General features: G+C 43.7%; 1 protein-coding gene and 2 long non-coding RNA genes across 4 annotated transcripts; 2 read left to right on the forward strand and 1 right to left on the reverse strand.

Annotated features, from left to right (window-relative positions):
• The first annotated feature begins 600 nt into the window (after positions 1-600).
• Positions 601-2109, forward strand: LOC119900052. The gene is made up of 2 exons (XR_005443998.1): positions 601-1090; positions 1208-2109. It is a non-coding gene; the product is annotated as an uncharacterized LOC119900052 (long non-coding RNA).
• A 1200-nt stretch (positions 2110-3309) lies between these two features.
• LOC119900053 (alpha-internexin-like) lies at positions 3310-9441 on the reverse strand. Of its 2 annotated transcripts, none has more exons than XM_038714836.1 (5): positions 8836-9437; positions 6400-6630; positions 5669-6196; positions 3903-4027; positions 3310-3768 (listed from the first exon to the last, which is right to left on the reverse strand). In XM_038714836.1, exons 1-5 carry the CDS (start codon positions 9130-9132, stop codon positions 3576-3578), a joined length of 1374 nt encoding a protein of 457 aa, XP_038570764.1. In that variant the 5' UTR covers positions 9133-9437; the 3' UTR covers positions 3310-3575. The 2 variants fall into 2 exon arrangements, with proteins under 2 accessions (XP_038570764.1, XP_038570765.1); XM_038714837.1 differs by having other exon boundaries at positions 3699-3768; positions 3855-4027; positions 8836-9441.
• LOC119900054 lies at positions 3618-5870 on the forward strand. The gene is made up of 3 exons (XR_005444000.1): positions 3618-3740; positions 5313-5382; positions 5729-5870. It is a non-coding gene; the product is annotated as an uncharacterized LOC119900054 (long non-coding RNA).
• Positions 9442-16117: the final 6676 nt, after the last annotated feature.

Consider the following 16117-nt stretch of genomic DNA (forward strand, 5'->3'; position numbering starts at 1 on the left):
GTGAAATCCACATCGGGGGTCTGTCTGGTACGGGTCAGTATGTGTCAGCCGTCCCTCCTTCACGATCCTCCTCTCGACAAGGGTCGGATGCAGGTCAGAGGTGTCCGGCTTTGGTTAATTAATAAAATTATACAATGTTTAAATGCCATTTAGCCAACTTGCCAAAAAGCAAGAGAGACTGACTGGGTCAAAAATGGAACAGAAAGTGCGTAAGTGTGCAGTGCGGAATGAGGAATACATATGTGTGCACTGGGAGACGAACCACTGCTAAATACAGCAGAGCCCAACATAAGGTGAACTGCTTGGGTCAAAATTGAGCAGGGTGCCAAATTCTAAAGGACAACAGACACGCCTTAAGGAAAACCTCAATCGGATTATAATCAAATTAGTGCAGTGATATACCACATGTCTGTCTCAGAGCGCTGAACATGCTGTAAGTTTCATGATTACAAATATTAGTGTTATGATCAGAAGTGTAGTAACAAGTTTTTTTTTTGAGAGCACAAACCGAAATGGGTAAGTGTGGTCAGTTTGACAGAGCGTTCAGTGGTTGGTGTATTTTGTATTTAGTAACACGTGGACAAGGATTAGAAGCTTACGCTGATTTGCTGGCCTCAGTGCTGCACTGCCCTGGCCTGTCTGGACAAACCTGGAGAGGACAAAGACTAACCAAGGGTTACTGTCCATTGGAGCAGAGTGTGTAACTCTTCCCTTTTAAATCTAAAAGTTTTAGTCTACCCTGTCATCTCCTTCCAGTTTATCATAAATATCTACGGCATTTCCTGTATGTTCACTGTTTTGGTCACTTAAATGTTTCCCTGCATGTTTTGATGTGGCACTGGGTACACTACATCAATCATTTTCTGAAGCACAGAATTTTGATGCCTAGATACTTTATTGCAAAATCATGTCCTTGAATCCTTGAATTATAAACCACACACACAGTTCTGTAGGCATCACAGGCCTCGTGGGCTGGTCTGAAGTGTTTCTGCGTTTCCTGCAGGTGGATGTGGTTTGTGGAGATCACCTCCTAGATCACTACCAGTCTCTCAAAGACATTCAGAACTCTGTTGGCGAAGAGGCGTTACAGGTAAGCACCACAAAAACACACAGTAAGAACAAAACACAATTTTAATAGTGGACGTTTTGTAGAATGCCTGGAATCCTTTTGAGTGATCCTTTTGATCTTGTTTCCGCTTTGCTCCAGGATGGTCTGTTGGTGCTGCACTTCGGCTTGGTCCTGCCCTCCCAGTCTTGACTACAAGAGATGGATAGACTTTGTTTCTCTTTATCAGACTCATCATAATGTGGAGTAAAAGTTCTACGTTAGCATTATAACTGCTCCGCAACTTAAATGGAACTACGAAGTGTAACAGTGATGTAAAATGTAACCCTGAACTCCACTGTTCACACTATAGCATTACATTTTTCATCTTGTTGTCAGGGAAACACATGTCCCTGCTGGACATGCATTTGATTTACTGAAGTGCCAGCATGTAAAAGTGAATTTTACCTGATGAATGAAAATTACACATCTATTTCTACTGCCAAGGTATCTTTTTAGGTATCGTTCAGTGTGCTTCTGCTCCACACAAGAATGTGACTGCTGTTGTAGCTAAAACTGGAATGAAATACTGTTAGTGAGTCTGGAACTGCTCAAATTTCACAGTAAGTCTGTGAAGGCAATACATGCCTGAAAAGCTGCATCAGTGTAGTTTACCTCTTTTTTTTTTTTGGAAACCAGGGACAAACATCTTAATTTTTTTCTATTTATGATTTTAAGGGCTGACTGTGATTTCAGATAACTGGTTTAAAGGGCTTAAACAAAAGTACCACTGCCAAAGGTTTGTGCGTGTTTATATAGAGAGTATCTTTAAATACAGCTTGCTTCTTGTTGATTTACACATTTAATTTAAAGTTTATAATTTGTATAGACTGCTGATATAAACTGATTTAGTTGACTTGATAAAACATGCTTTCAGTACAACTCACCGGAGCACTAAAGAAGTTATTTAAAGGGAGTTTGCAGAAAGACGTCTGTGATATGTTCTCTTATACCTTTCCTACTTGCTTTTGTCACAATGAATTAATAAATGACTGCACAACTAAGAAATGTTTCCTGTTTGTGTTGATGTGTATCTGTAATACCAGACTTTTAAGACACACGGTACAATAACACATGGAATAAGTGAAAGTCCGGTTTCTGTACTTAAATGTACATAAATGCTCAACCATGACTAAATTGTTCTGGGTGGAAAAAAACAACCAAAAAATGTACTTTATTCACCAGTGATGCATCACAAAACGGACAGCTCGGATTTATAGGTGTCCCCCAAGTCAACCAGTCAATGTAATCTGTCGGAGATGAGAGAGAAGTTTGCATTCCTCCATGACCACAGCTAGATAATATAAAGCCTGTCCGAAATGATGTGTATTATCTAGTAGTTTAATATTTGCTATACTATAAGAATTCTTCATTTCAAAAGCCAAATATTTGAGTTTCTTCTACCCTTCAGTGGATGTTAAATTTCTAAGAGTCCAAGTTGTTAGTGAGTTGAGACTCATTCCCAGGGTGCCATGAACTAGTGCAGAATCACATCTAACTGGAGCGGCCTTGGATGAACCTCCTCCTGTATCTGTGAATACGCTGACTTGCATAATGAAAGCATAGAAAACATGTCACTCATGTCATTTTATTTATTGCACTTTTCAGTGCAACTGAAACAAGAAGTGGTTTTCCAGTATGACACTGCAGCCAGGTGAAATGATCTGTGCTAACAATTGGACTACACTATGTAATGCATTGAATATTTTTGATTGCTAAAACATTGACCACATACTAACAACCATGATGACTATTCTTTCTGCCACTATAGGGTTTTCCACCAGACAGTATGTGATTATGTTAGCATGGGGGAAACATTTACACATTGTGATGTCATAAAAGAAAACACAATGGTGCAAAGAAACAGCCAGCAGACAGTCACCCTCCATCCACCCTATGTGCCCACAGTGCTTCAAACTGAACGTTCATTGACAATACACTGCAACAACAGAACTACGCTAACATTGTGTCTTTTTCTTAAGAAATGAACTCTATCTGAGCAACTTTTTTTCCATCACCTGTCACACAGGTATTAGTGAAATCTCACACAGCAGCTAAATGGAAATTTATACCGAGATCATTCAATACTTGGTTGCATTATTTACTATCGTACAATTTATGCAACATGTTTATCTCCTCTGGAGACGTACAGTACATTTCGTCTACATTTTCTGACTGGTTGTCTTTGTTAAATGATAAAGCTGTGTGACTTTGTAATACTGACGTTTTATTTCAAGACAATTTGATCATTTTAGAGTCCAGAGATAATCTAAATACTGAGCCCCGGGAAAAACGTCTAATTTTGTATTTCTTTGAATAATCTTTCAACCTTCCAAAATATTGACTTTCAGTTCTAATTCTAAAACATTTGCATTAGTGTTTCCCCTAATAAATACAGTATGTGACTATGAACTCACTATACATACACAGTGTTTCTCTTTTCTCACTTTCCAGATTTCCCTGTCCCTCTTCAGTTGTTGGAGTTAATGTCTGCCTCATCTTTATCCTCACTGCTCTCCTTGAAGCTTTCCTTCTTGGCCCCTTCTTTCTCCCTCTGGCTGCTCTTGGAAGAGCCGGCTGAGGCTCGGGCCTGGAAGCTGTAGCTGGTTGCACCAAACGACATCCCCGAGTTAAAGTGAGTCTCCTCCCCCTCCAGCAGTTTCCTGATGGGATCAAACAAAACAAATGTCAGACTGGACACACAGACTTAATGCACCTCACAATGCGTAAAGATTTCTAATGAGCCTACTAGTCAAGAGATCTTTTGTATGGTTTGCCCTTTTAATCCAGCCAGCACCTGTAGGCAGCTATCTCAATGTCCAGGGCCATCTTGACATTGAGCAGGTCCTGATACTCTCTCAGGTGCTGGGCCATCTCACTCTTCATATTCCTCAGCTCAGTATCCAGGTGGCCAATAGTGTCCTGTTATAGAATAAATAAGAATGGAGTTAGATGAGAGTGAAGCAGAGAGATTGCCTTTGTGTCCAACACAGTATTTGGAGTAAATTCACCTACCTATGTATATTTAATCTACTGTGTCATAGGCTTTCCTGTGGTATAACCGCTGACCATAGGATTTCCTTTTATCCTTAAAGGGATAACAATAACCTGTGAGGCTTAACTTTACCTGCTCTAAAACGCCAGTGAAAGCAGATGGCCTTCCTGTATGGGATTTAGCAGGTCAGAGGTTAATCTAAATGACACACAGGGTCAATTCACTAATAACTGTTTCAGTCGGTCTCACAGTCACAGGCTTGTTAAAGTGATTACCACACACTAAAGGTGTGACCTCAGACTTTGAACCTGAATTAGACGATCTTGACGCTAAGTAGTCAAAGTCTTCATTTCAAATTTCCCAAAACCAAAAACTCAGAGCATCAAGAGTGGTGAGTATGGCATTGCTGTTCAGATACCAGTAATGACATGTTCATGGATAATTTTTGAGACCCAGCAATTATACCAGTACTGAGAGCCAAAACTGGGCCCAAGAGGTTTACAGACAAATTATAATAATCAGAGAGCGTATGAGGGATTGTTTTAAATGATTGTCGGTATGCTGGATTCCTTTTGCTTCTACTCTGGCCATGACATCTCTAAGTTGTGTGCTCCGTGCTGTGCGAGGTTAGCTAACAGCTTTACTTAAGCTGTCACATAATTCATGAGGAACTTGACCCTGAGATCTGCTCCCTACCAATCCTATTACTACTCTGCAGAGTTGTAGACAGTAATGACAGCAGTGCTGCAGCAGGTGACTTTCTTTTCCCCCAGCACATTTTAAAAGTAGACCATTTACAACTCAGAAAGTGCACGTGTAATATCTTAATGTCCAAGGACTGCATCAAAGTAACAGTATTTGTTATCTTGTGCTTGTTTAATGCCTGCTAAAGATTTTCTCATCTCTTTTGTAGAGTTTTATGCTATACAGTTATACTGGCACAGCAACTATGTATACTATGAGTATACTATGAGATTTTGGTGTATTTGGACACAATATCCTTATTTTGTGTTATACTTAAAAAGACAAATATTAAAGGGTTGCTTCACCCAAATGATATAGGTTTTGTTTTTTTTAAACAACAACAAAAAACATTTTCATATTTATCACTTGTGGTATCTGGCTATAGATTTGTCTGTTGTTTGTCGTTGAGGTAGTTTACATTCTACAGTTACAAAACTTTCCTACTACATGTCTGTATTTCTCCACCAGTATTTTATTCCTGGCAGTGTGAAAAGGGCTTTGAAACAACAACTAGATCTTCAGACTGGGAAATGAAACAGTAAGGCATGCAGTAAATTAGTTTCATGGAAAGAACTGTGTAATCTGGCAATAATTGTAGCGGGGGAAAAAAGAGAACTAACGAGAATGTTTTGTGCCAATTGCTATGGCCCTACTGGATACCCAGGAGAAAGTCTGTCAGTTTTTGTGTAATTTGAGTGAAAAAACCCTTTTAGGAGACCAGGGTACAGTAATCCTGATAGCAACATAAAGCCTACTATATGTTCCCCTGATTTATCCCAGTTACAGAATACTCACTATTCTATTTAATGACTATGATTGCTTGCCTGCATAGCTGTGACTTCAGTGTTGTGTGCATCCTCCATCTCTGTGATCTGCCTCTCCAGAGACTCATTGGTGCCCCTCAGGGTCTCTATCTCAATGGTCTTGGACTGCAGCTGCCTCCTGAACTCATTGATCTCCTCCCTGCTGGCCCTCATGGCCTCGTTGCTCCTGGTGGCCTGCTCGCTGAGGCTGGCAAACTTGCTCTTGTACCACTCATCAGCCGACTGCAGGTTTTTGGAGGCGATGGACTCGTACTGGTTGCGGATCTCCTTCAGAGCTGAGGTGAGGTCCGGTTTGGCGAGCTCGAGCTCCACGGAGACCTGCTGCGCCTCCAACATGCTGCTCAGCTCCTGGATTTCTTCATCGTGCACTTTCCTCAGGAAGGAGATTTCGTCCATCAGCAACTCCACGCGGCGCTCCAGGTCCAGGCGAACTGCTGTGGCGTCATCGACGTCCTTTCTGAAGGACCTCAAGGTCTGTTCAGCTTCTTCCCGTGCCCTCACCTCCTCATCATACTTCACATTGAGCTTCTGAAATGAGATAGGATAAGGAAAGGTTTAAAACATGAGATGAAAGTTTAGACATGACAAAGAGAACACATGAAATTATGACTCAAAAACAAATGACTTGTGATTTCTGTGGGGAAATTAGACTTAGCAGCAGTAAATATTAAGAGAAGAAAACATCTCCTTGCATACGCCTTATCCTATTTAAAACTACCCAGTGCATGTACCTGCAGCTCCTCCTCCATGTTGTTCCTCTCGATCAGGATGTGGTTCTTGTCCCTGCTCAGCTCCTCCACCTGTGACCGCAGGTCCTTCATCTCCTGCTGGTAGAGATGAGCGATGCGGGACGGCTCGGTCTGCTTCTGCCGCAGTGTCGCCAGCTCCATCTCCAACACTTTATTCTGCTGCTCCAGGTGCCGGACTTTATCAATGAACATGGCAAAGCGGTCATTCAGACCCTATGCAACAGGATAAACGCTTGTTTATCATCACACAAAAGCTTCCATTACGGATGCAATACCAGACACACAGCAAAGCAGAGGAATATGATTTGCTTAACCTTAAACTTGTTATAAAGCTGCATTTATCATCATTTACCATCAAAACTTATTTTAATAGCTTATATTTCTGAACACACTGTGAATCAATTAATAACTTACAATGTGTTAAAGCTGCAATTGATACGCTTACAGGTATATTAATTGGGAGCACAATCTCTAAACACAAATTTACATGTAACCTTGTTGATTTGGCATGTTAGCAAACAAATGCCACTTGCACATTTATGCTGTGTTTGAAACGGGTAAAAATGCTGTCTCAGGAGGTGTCTAACTGGACAGCGATCACATTGAGTGCTGTTCGGAACAGTTTGAAGAATCTTTTTCTGTCTCGTAAGATGCCTTCAAACTTCCCATGTAACAGTCAGTTTTGAAGGCAGCATCGATGATGCTTGATGCTGCTTATTACCCAGAAATCTGTGTTTGGGAGTTTGTGAAAAGTGGACAAGATGGTGGACAAACAAGCCAAAAATTGTCTACAAATAGTAGTTTTGAAAAAAAAAATTATTTTTTTGAAAAGTTAGTGAGCTAAACACTGAACTGTCATATTAGCCCATGACTGCAACCAACCAAGTTTATTCAGTATAATTTCTGAGGTGTCTGAGCCATTCACCTGTTCATTAGCTAGCTAGCTGACGCTAAGGCTAGTGGCTGACAGCCAGATGAGACACAAGATAGCGTGCTGACGTCACACGTTGCTGTAAATGCTGTCCTAAAAGGCTGTTTGAAACCAGTGTTCATAGAGATGCCTTCACACCAAAGTAATGCCTTCTGAGGTACCTTTCTATTACGGTAGTGAGGCAACTGCCTTCTGTTTTGAACAGAGCCCTAGTGTGTTTCTGGACACCTGATAAAATTAACCCAATATTCACTCTCCTTTTAGTTCTGTTTTGGTCTCCAGAAACATCTGACTTTTTAGCTGCTAAATGTTCCACTATGTTCACCAGCTAGGTGCTAACTTTGTCTGCAATTTGCTGCTGCAGGAAGTGTACAGTGGGTTTATCTGAGCCTTTTCACTGAAAACAGCAGACAGCTACGACTGGAAATGAGGCTGATGATAGCTGGGGGGGGGGAGACTGCTGAGTCGGGTGATTATTTTCTGTGTCACTACAAGTGACCCCTTTAACACAGAGTAATTTGATCCATTGTTCATATGAAAAAAATTGATTGTGCAGCTTTAAAAAATGGGGCTGAACTGAAGAAAAGCTCCCATCGATCCCACTGATGATTTCTGTTACTGCCTTGCTGACATTGTTGTGATGGTAATCAGTTTTCTCCTCCAGGAGGAAGTAATAAATCAGAACTGCAGTGTTAAATCCAGACAGTTTCCTAAACCGCAGACAGACAGCACTCACAAGAGAAAGCTAGCTTCACCAATTAGATAAGAGAAACTAAATGGAATTCATTCAAGCCATCATTCATTTATTTATTTACACCTGTGCTTTTCTTACTATGACCCTGCCTAAAATTCAGGTTTTCAGTTGTTGTAGCTCTTCCTGCCATTTAGGTTGCCATGTATAGCAAGCAGCTCACTGACTCTGTGTGTAGGTCTTGAAGACATTTTGATGTGACGCACTCCAGGTCACATAGCCTATAGGCTAGACAGAGAATGGACTTCACAGTGAAGGAGGAGACGTTTTGTGACCACCAGCCAGCTTCTGAACTTTTTGTGTAAACTATTTATAGATTCTGGATTTGTCAAGGAGTAGGTAGACATTTAACTTTCTTTTGTGAAAATAAAAATAACTTTCAAGATTAGGTCATTGTGACACTAGAAGTTTAATTTAATATAAAGGGATTATACGAAACATAATATAGTGCCTGGCCTGATCCTGAAGGACTGGGACACCAGAATTGGAAACTAATTTACCATCATCATCATCACCACCTTATTAGCTGTGTGAAGTGTCAAAACATGATGGTTCTGCGATAAAATGTCCTGATAGAAGCTGTTGAACAAAAGCTTACTGTATCAACTATATAAGCGACTACCTCTACTGGGAAAGTCATGCCCATTAAATGCTAATTCATTGTCTAAAACTACAGGCTGTCAAAAATGGATTTTTTTTAAAATGGTGTTATTTAGTTTCAACCAGCCACACATACCTGCAGCTGCTCCTTCTCGTTCGTTCTAATTACTTTCAATTCATTGTTGACCACGGAGGTCTGGATCAGGTCGAGGGAGTCTGCGCGCACCGGAGAGAAAGAGGTGGAGGACCGGCTGCCGACCCGTCTGTACATGTTCAGGGAGGATGCGCTGTTGTGGGACGCAGCCATGGACCTGAGCCCCGGGGGGGCCCGAGGAGAGGCGCTGCTCATGCGAGAGGAGGAAATGGAAAACCTGGGGGAATCCCCGAAAATCTTCCGGTAGGATGACGAGGTGTAACGGTCTCCGTGGCTCATCTTTGCTGTGAGTCAGATTTAAAACTGAGGGGCTTAAAGAGCTTTGCAGGAGCTTAGAAACAGCAGGCTGCAAGTGGAGCGAACCATTTTACGCACGACGGTACACGACAATTTAACATTTGTGCCTTGGAGTGAACACGTTTTTTTTTTTTCAAGTGATCAAAACAAACACTGATGTACATTTATTCCAGACTCATTTGAGATGTATTCATTAATTGCAAATGTGCACGAAAGCACTCTATAGTGCAACACTTTAGTTGTTTGCCCCCACTCATCATGAGCTGAACTCAAAGATCTAAGACTTTCTCTATGTACACAAAAGGCCTGTTTCTCTCAAATATTGTTCACAAATCTGTCAAAATCTGTGTTAGTGAGCACTTCTCCTTTGCCGAGATAATCCATCCACCTCACAGGTGTGGCATATCAAGATGCTGATCAGACAGAGTGGGGATTGCACAATAAAAGGCCACTAGAAAATGATTATCGTTTCACTGTATTGGGGGGTTCGGAAACCAGTCAGTATCTGGTGTGACCACCATTTGCCTCACGCAGTGCAACACATCTCCTTCGCATAGAGTTAATCAGGTTGTTGACTGTGGCCTGTGGAGTGTTGGTCCACTCCTCTTCAATGGTTGTGCGAAGTTGGAGAGGGCTTATTGTAGAGAAATGAACATACAATTCCCGGCCAACAGCTCTGGTGGACATTCCTGCAGTCAGCATGCCAATTGCATGCTCCCTCAAAACTTGCGACATCTGTGGGATTGTGCTGTGTGACGGAACTGCACATTTTCTAGTAGCCTTTTTTTTATAATTTTGTTCAGTGTAAAAAAATCGGGAACATGGGGGCCATAGCACCTGCCTTATATATATATATATATATATATATATATATATATATATATATATATATATATATATATATATAATTCTAGTTTTATAGGATAATGCTGCCGATATTAAATATTTTTTTTAAAGGAAACAAACCCCACGAAATTTCACAAACCAAAAATGTCGGGCCTTTTCATTACTTTCCAATGCCCATACTCTGGCCCACATGTTTCTCATGAAAGAAATGCAAATAAATGGTTGCAGTTTTAATTTAAACAAAAACGGTTGTTTCCTAAAACAGATGCGCACTAGCAACTCAAACAGGAGTAAATTGTATATGTTCACCAGTTCACCAGGGTTGATCTTGCCCTGACTGCATCCTGCAGCAGCTCATCAACTATCAGCCCTTCCCAAATTCACCTGCTCAGTGAGCACCTGATGCTACTGCGGTCCAGCAGCTCCCCCTCTCTGCCACTCAAAACCCTGCTTCTCATGGACCGAGCAGGAAAAAGAAAATGTCCTTCATAGCGCTTTGACTTTAAGTACAATACACTTTCTGAGTTGTTCTCTACTAGGCCTATAATAAAGCACACTTTATTTTAACATCAACAGGCGTAGATTCATCAAAAATAATTCCCACATTCATTATATGGATATGGGAATATACAGTAGGAGAGCACAGTATCAACTACCATGATGAGGGTAATCACATTATCAAACAACTAACCGGGGGCCAGGATGTATTCCTACATAGAGTACTGTACACGCTGCACCGAGTAGGAAGGAGGCATTAATAGGCCCAGCAGTTACTTTTTACCCCAGGCACTCCAGCAGATCAGATGAATCAGGCCATGGCTTTACACCTGAGAATCCCAGAGAACGCTGTGGATTCACAGGTAGTGCAGAGTGACTCGCAGTGTATAGTTACTCCACAACATTTCATTAATCTCACTTATAGATCCTTACCAGGGAGGAAGCTACACAATGTGATCCACTTTCCAATACTGTTGTTGGTTATTACACCACAGCATCACAATTCACAATAATGAAAAATCAAACGGGCATTAATTTCATCATTTTCAGCTTTATAGCATAAAAGTGAACATTGTTTGGTTTTAAAAATTGGCTGACATTTTAACCATGGAGAAGAACATGTGACTCATCTGAGACAAATGTTTAAAAAGTTACATAACAAAACTACATTATAACAAAGCTTTCTGGAGAGATTTATACAGGTCATGCTGGGAACAGTCTTTCTAAACAACTTGATCTGATGAGCAGTGAACGATTGGTTGTCCATTCAGTCCACTCATGCATTGTGTAAGTTCTGAAATGGTTCCAAAAACTAAAAAAAATGTCATCATAACTAAATGTTTTGTGTTATGTTATAAAGACACTTCTGTTGAAGTCTGAGGAATGGCTTTGTTAGCTGCTACAACAGATTTCTTTTGATTTAAATCTTGATCATTTATATTTCAAAGTTCAAACAGCTTATTTATATCAAATAATATAAGTTAACCTTTTTAAAGTGCAGTATATTTGTCCCTATGTGTTTAAACACATGCATCACAGTAGATTCTTTTTAAATTTGAGCATTCCTCAATGAAACTTATAATTACAGATAGCTGCTGGCAAACTGCAATAAAATTAGAAAAGTGTTTCTGTTTTTTGCTAATTCTTGCGGACTCAAATGATGATGATCTGATGACTGCAGAAATTGACTTTATTGAGCAACAGTGCAAAGGCTTATAGAATAATGACAAGTCACACTAACAGAGCAAGCTAACTGGCAGTCCTTTTAAGGGAGCGGGCTGGAAATTTAGGGCACTACATATGTCTAAGCAGCCTTTAGATTTTCATGTTCTTGGGGAGAAATTTTTGGAATAGAAGGACATCTGTCATTCAGAAACTCCCAGAAAGTTTGTTGATGCAGAATCAGGAGAGCAGAGATGATTTCTGCAGTTCAGTGTCTTCAGTATAAAGAAAGTGTCCCTCTAGGTGTGACAGGCAAGGTACAATTAAATGTTTAGCTTGCTGGCATGTGCTACTCTTCAGGTATAGTTCTGGAGTGAGGACAGAGCATGAAGAAGCTTCTGGTACGGACGAGATGAGGGGGATACGTGAAGGGGCGCTGTCATCTTGGGAGAGGAGCAAGAGTTGGTTGGTGGTGAACATGGAGGATCGGGAGGAGGAAGCATCTATGATGTAGAGGGAATTGTCTGCACAGCTGATGATCCGCTCCTGGTGGATCTGGAAGTCTGTGAAAATGTGTTGTATTAGAATCATACATCATCAAACTTCTATTCAAAAAATCCCATTGCAGTCAATTGAAGGATTATTTACATGGCTTGATCATTTCTAATGCAAATTAAAAAATCCGATTGAATTGAAAATGCATGGCTAGACACTAAGACACAACCAAATATCTCATACTGCTGTGCATCAAACTGATGCCTACCTTGAGTGCTAAGTCTAGTTGGAAGAAGAAGAGCTCTTTATGGTAGATGAAGATCTGCATCCCAGTGTGGTTTTCCATATCGTGTAGGTTCATGCTGATGGCTGAGTGCTCTTCCTGCACACAAAATGAGACATGATGTACATTTTTACAAAATATGCAGCTTTTATTGATCAGCCCAGGCATGCTATTATTACTAACTTTTTTTTTTTTGCGTTTTATCTAAAAGGAAACTGAGTAATAACTTTTTCTTTCCTGTTAATGCTAAATAGGGGGTGATAATTATTAATAAGGATGCACGTAATGAATGGAGGATGTGGCTGAATCTTACTGTCAGAAGCAGACAGAAGGCAGGGCTGCACGTGGAGGTGGCAGTACAAGTTGCTGAAAGAGGCTGTAGGTGAAGGGTCAGGCTGCAGCTGTCTGCAGGAATCTGGAGGTGGAGACCGTGGCTGGAGGTTGCTGGTGAATGCTGCAGGCAGGAGCCGGAAGAGTCTGTAGGTGGAGATTCTGGTTGTAGATGTCTGGCAGAATCGACAAGTGGTGTCAGAATGAGGATTGAGAAACATTGCTGCAGTATACTGGCATGGGGTTACCCAAAGCAACCAGATTACCGGAAATTGAAAACAACAGGGTTACATACTGAGAAAACTCGTCCTGAAGTTGGTATGGAGATGCAAAGTCTGCAAGAAGAGGCAAATGGAGGCCACCAAGAGCTGTCCGTGGAGGATGTGGCTGCATCTGACTGTCAGAAGCAGACAGTAGGCAGGGCTGTAAGTGTTTGCTATATTCTGCAAGTAAAGTCTGGAGATAAAACTGGTTAGAAGAAGCTTAAGGCAGTGGCTGAGAATGCAGCTGGTTACCAGAGGTGGCAGGTGGAAGCTGCAGGCTGTCGTAGCGGCTGTAAGTGGAGGTTTGATCCTCAGCTGTCTACCAGAATCTGCAGGTGGAGGCAGGACCTGCAGGGCTCTGGCAGAAACAACTGTTACAGTCTGGGGGTGGAGGTGGAAGCTGCAGGCAGGAGCCGGAAGAGTCTGTAGGTGGAGATTCTGGTTGTAGATGTCTGGCAGAATCGACAAGTGGTGTCAGAATGAGGATTGAGAAACATTGCTGCAGTATACTGGCATGGGGTTACCCAAAGCAACCAGATTACCGGAAATTGAAAACAACAGGGTTACATACTGAGAAAACTCGTCCTGAAGTTGGTATGGAGATGCAAAGTCTGCAAGAAGAGGCAAATGGTGGCCGCCAAGAGCTGTCCGTGGAGGATGTGGCTGCATCTGACTGTCAGAAGCAGACAGTAGGCAGGGCTGTAAGTGTTTGCTATATTCTGCAAGTAAAGTCTGGAGATAAAACTGGTTAGAAGAAGCTTAAGGCAGTGGCTGAGAATGCAGCTGGTTACCAGAGGTGGCAGGTGGAAGCTGCAGGCTGTCGTAGCGGCTGTAAGTGGAGGTTTGATCCTCAGCTGTCTGCCAGAATCTGCAGGTGGAGGCAGCACCTGCAGGGCTCTGGCAGAAACAACTGTTACAGTCTGGGGGTGGAGGTGGAAGCTGCAGGCTGTCGTAGCGGCTGTAAGTGGAGGTTTGATCCTCAGCTGTCTGCCAGAATCTGCAGGTGGAGGCAGGACCTGCAAGGCTCTGGCAGAAACAACTGTTAAAGTCTGGGGGTGGAGGTGGAAGCTGCAGGCTGACGTAGCGGCTGTAAGTGGAGGTTTGATCCTCAGCTGTCTGCCAGAATCTGCAGGTGGAGGCAGCACCTGCAGGGCTCTGGCAGAAACAACTGTTACAGTCTGGGGGTGGAGGTGGAAGCTGCAGGCTGACGTAGCGGCTGTAAGTGGAGGTTTGATCCTCAGCTGTCTGCCAGAATCTGCAGGTGGAGGCAGCACCTGCAGGGCTCTGGCAGAAACAACTGTTACAGTCTGGGGGTGGAGGTGGAAGCTGCAGGCTGACGTAGCGGCTGTAAGTGGAGGTTTGATCCTCAGCTGTCTGTCAGAATCTGCAGGTGGAGGCAGCACCTGCAGGGCTCTGGCAGAAACAACTGTTACAGTCTGGGGGTGGAGGTGGAAGCTGCAGGCTGACGTAGCGGCTGTAAGTGGAGGTTTGATCCTCAGCTGTCTGCCAGAATCTGCAGGTGGAGGCAGCATCTGCAGGGCTCTGGCAGAAACAACTGTTACAGTCTGGGGGTGGAGGTGGAAGCTGCAGGCTGACGTAGCGGCTGTAAGTGGAGGTTTGATCCTCAGCTGTCTGCCAGAATCTGCAGGTGGAGGCAGCACCTGCAGGGCTCTGGCAGAAACAACTGTTACAGTCTGGGGGTGGAGGTGGAAGCTGCAGGCTGTTGTAGCGGCTGTAAGTGGAGGTTTGATCCTCAGCTGTCTGCCAGAATCTGCAGGTGGAGGCAGGACCTGCAGGGCTCTGGCAGAAACAACTGTTAAAGTCTGGGGGTGGAGGTGGAAGCTGCAGGCTGTTATAGCGGCTATAAGTGGAGGTTTGATCCTCAGCTGTCTGACAGAATCTGCAGGTGGAGGCAGCACCTGCAGGGCTCTGGCAGAAACAACTGTTACAGTCTGGGGGTGGAGGTGGAAGCTGCAGGCTGACGTAGCGGCTGTAAGTGGAGGTTTGATCCTCAGCTGTCTGTCAGAATCTGCAGGTGGAGGCAGCACCTGCAGGGCTCTGGCAGAAACAACTGTTACAGTCTGGGGGTGGAGGTGGAAGCTGCAGGCTGACGTAGCGGCTGTAAGTGGAGGTTTGATCCTCAGCTGTCTGCTAGAATCTGCAGGTGGAGGCAGCACCTGCAGGGCTCTGGCAGAAACAACTGTTACAGTCTGGGGGTGGAGGTGGAAGCTGCAGGCAGTCGTAGCGGCTGTAAGTGGAGGTTTGATCCTCAGCTGTCTGTCAGAATCTGCAGGTGGAGGCAGCACCTGCAGGGCTCTGGCAGAAACAACTGTTACAGTCTGGGGGTGGAGGTGGAAGCTGCAGGCTGACGTAGCGGCTGTAAGTGGAGGTTTGATCCTCAGCTGTCTGCCAGAATCTGCAGGTGGAGGCAGCACCTGCAGGGCTCTGGCAGAAACAACTGTTACAGTCTGGGGGTGGAGGTGGAAGCTGCAGGCTGTTGTAGCGGCTATAAGTGGAGGTTTGATCCTCAGCTGTCTGCCAGAATCTGCAGGTGGAGGCAGCACCTGCAGGGCTCTGGCAGAAACAACTGTTACAGTCTGGGGGTGGAGGTGGAAGCTGCAGGCTGACGTAGCGGCTGTAAGTGGAGGTTTGATCCTCAGCTGTCTGCCAGAATCTGCAGGTGGAGGCAGCACCTGCAGGGCTCTGGCAGAAACAACTGTTACAGTCTGGGGGTGGAGGTGGAAGCTGCAGGCTGTCGTAGCGGCTGTAAGTGGAGGTTTGATCCTCAGCTGTCTGTCAGAATCTGCAGGTGGAGGCAGCACCTGCAGGGCTCTGGCAGAAACAACTGTTACAGTCTGGGGGTGGAGGTGGAGGCTGCAGGCTGTCGTAGCGGCTGTAAGTGGAGGTTTGATCCTCAGCTGTCTGCCAGAATCTGCAGGTGGAGGCAGGACCTGCAGGGCTCTGGCAGAAACAACTGTTAAAGTCTGGGGGTGGAGGTGGAAGCTGCAGGCTGTTGTAGCGGCTATAAGTGGAGGTTTGATCCTCAGCTGTCTGCCAGAATCTGCAGGTGGAGGCAGCACCTGCAGGGCTC

The sequence above is a fragment of the Micropterus salmoides genome, unplaced genomic scaffold (genome assembly GCF_014851395.1).
Source record: "Micropterus salmoides isolate LMB-PRFRI ecotype aquatic unplaced genomic scaffold, ASM1485139v1 Ms_hic_scaffold_1203, whole genome shotgun sequence".
Classification (NCBI taxonomy): domain Eukaryota; kingdom Metazoa; phylum Chordata; class Actinopteri; order Centrarchiformes; family Centrarchidae; genus Micropterus; species Micropterus salmoides.

What these genes read in the sequence shown, in the direction of transcription:
- LOC119900053 (XM_038714836.1), bottom strand. Translation starts at nt 9,132, where the DNA reads ATGAGCCACGGAGACCGTTACACCTCGTCATCCTACCGGAAGATTTTC. An exon ending in ACGAGAAGGAGCAGCTGCAG is followed by an intron (nt 6,631 to 8,835) that starts GTATGTGTGGCT and finishes CCTGTTGCATAG; the next exon opens with GGTCTGAATGACCGCTTTGC. An exon ending in ACATGGAGGAGGAGCTGCAG is followed by an intron (nt 6,197 to 6,399) that starts GTACATGCACTG and finishes ATCTCATTTCAG; the next exon opens with AAGCTCAATGTGAAGTATGA.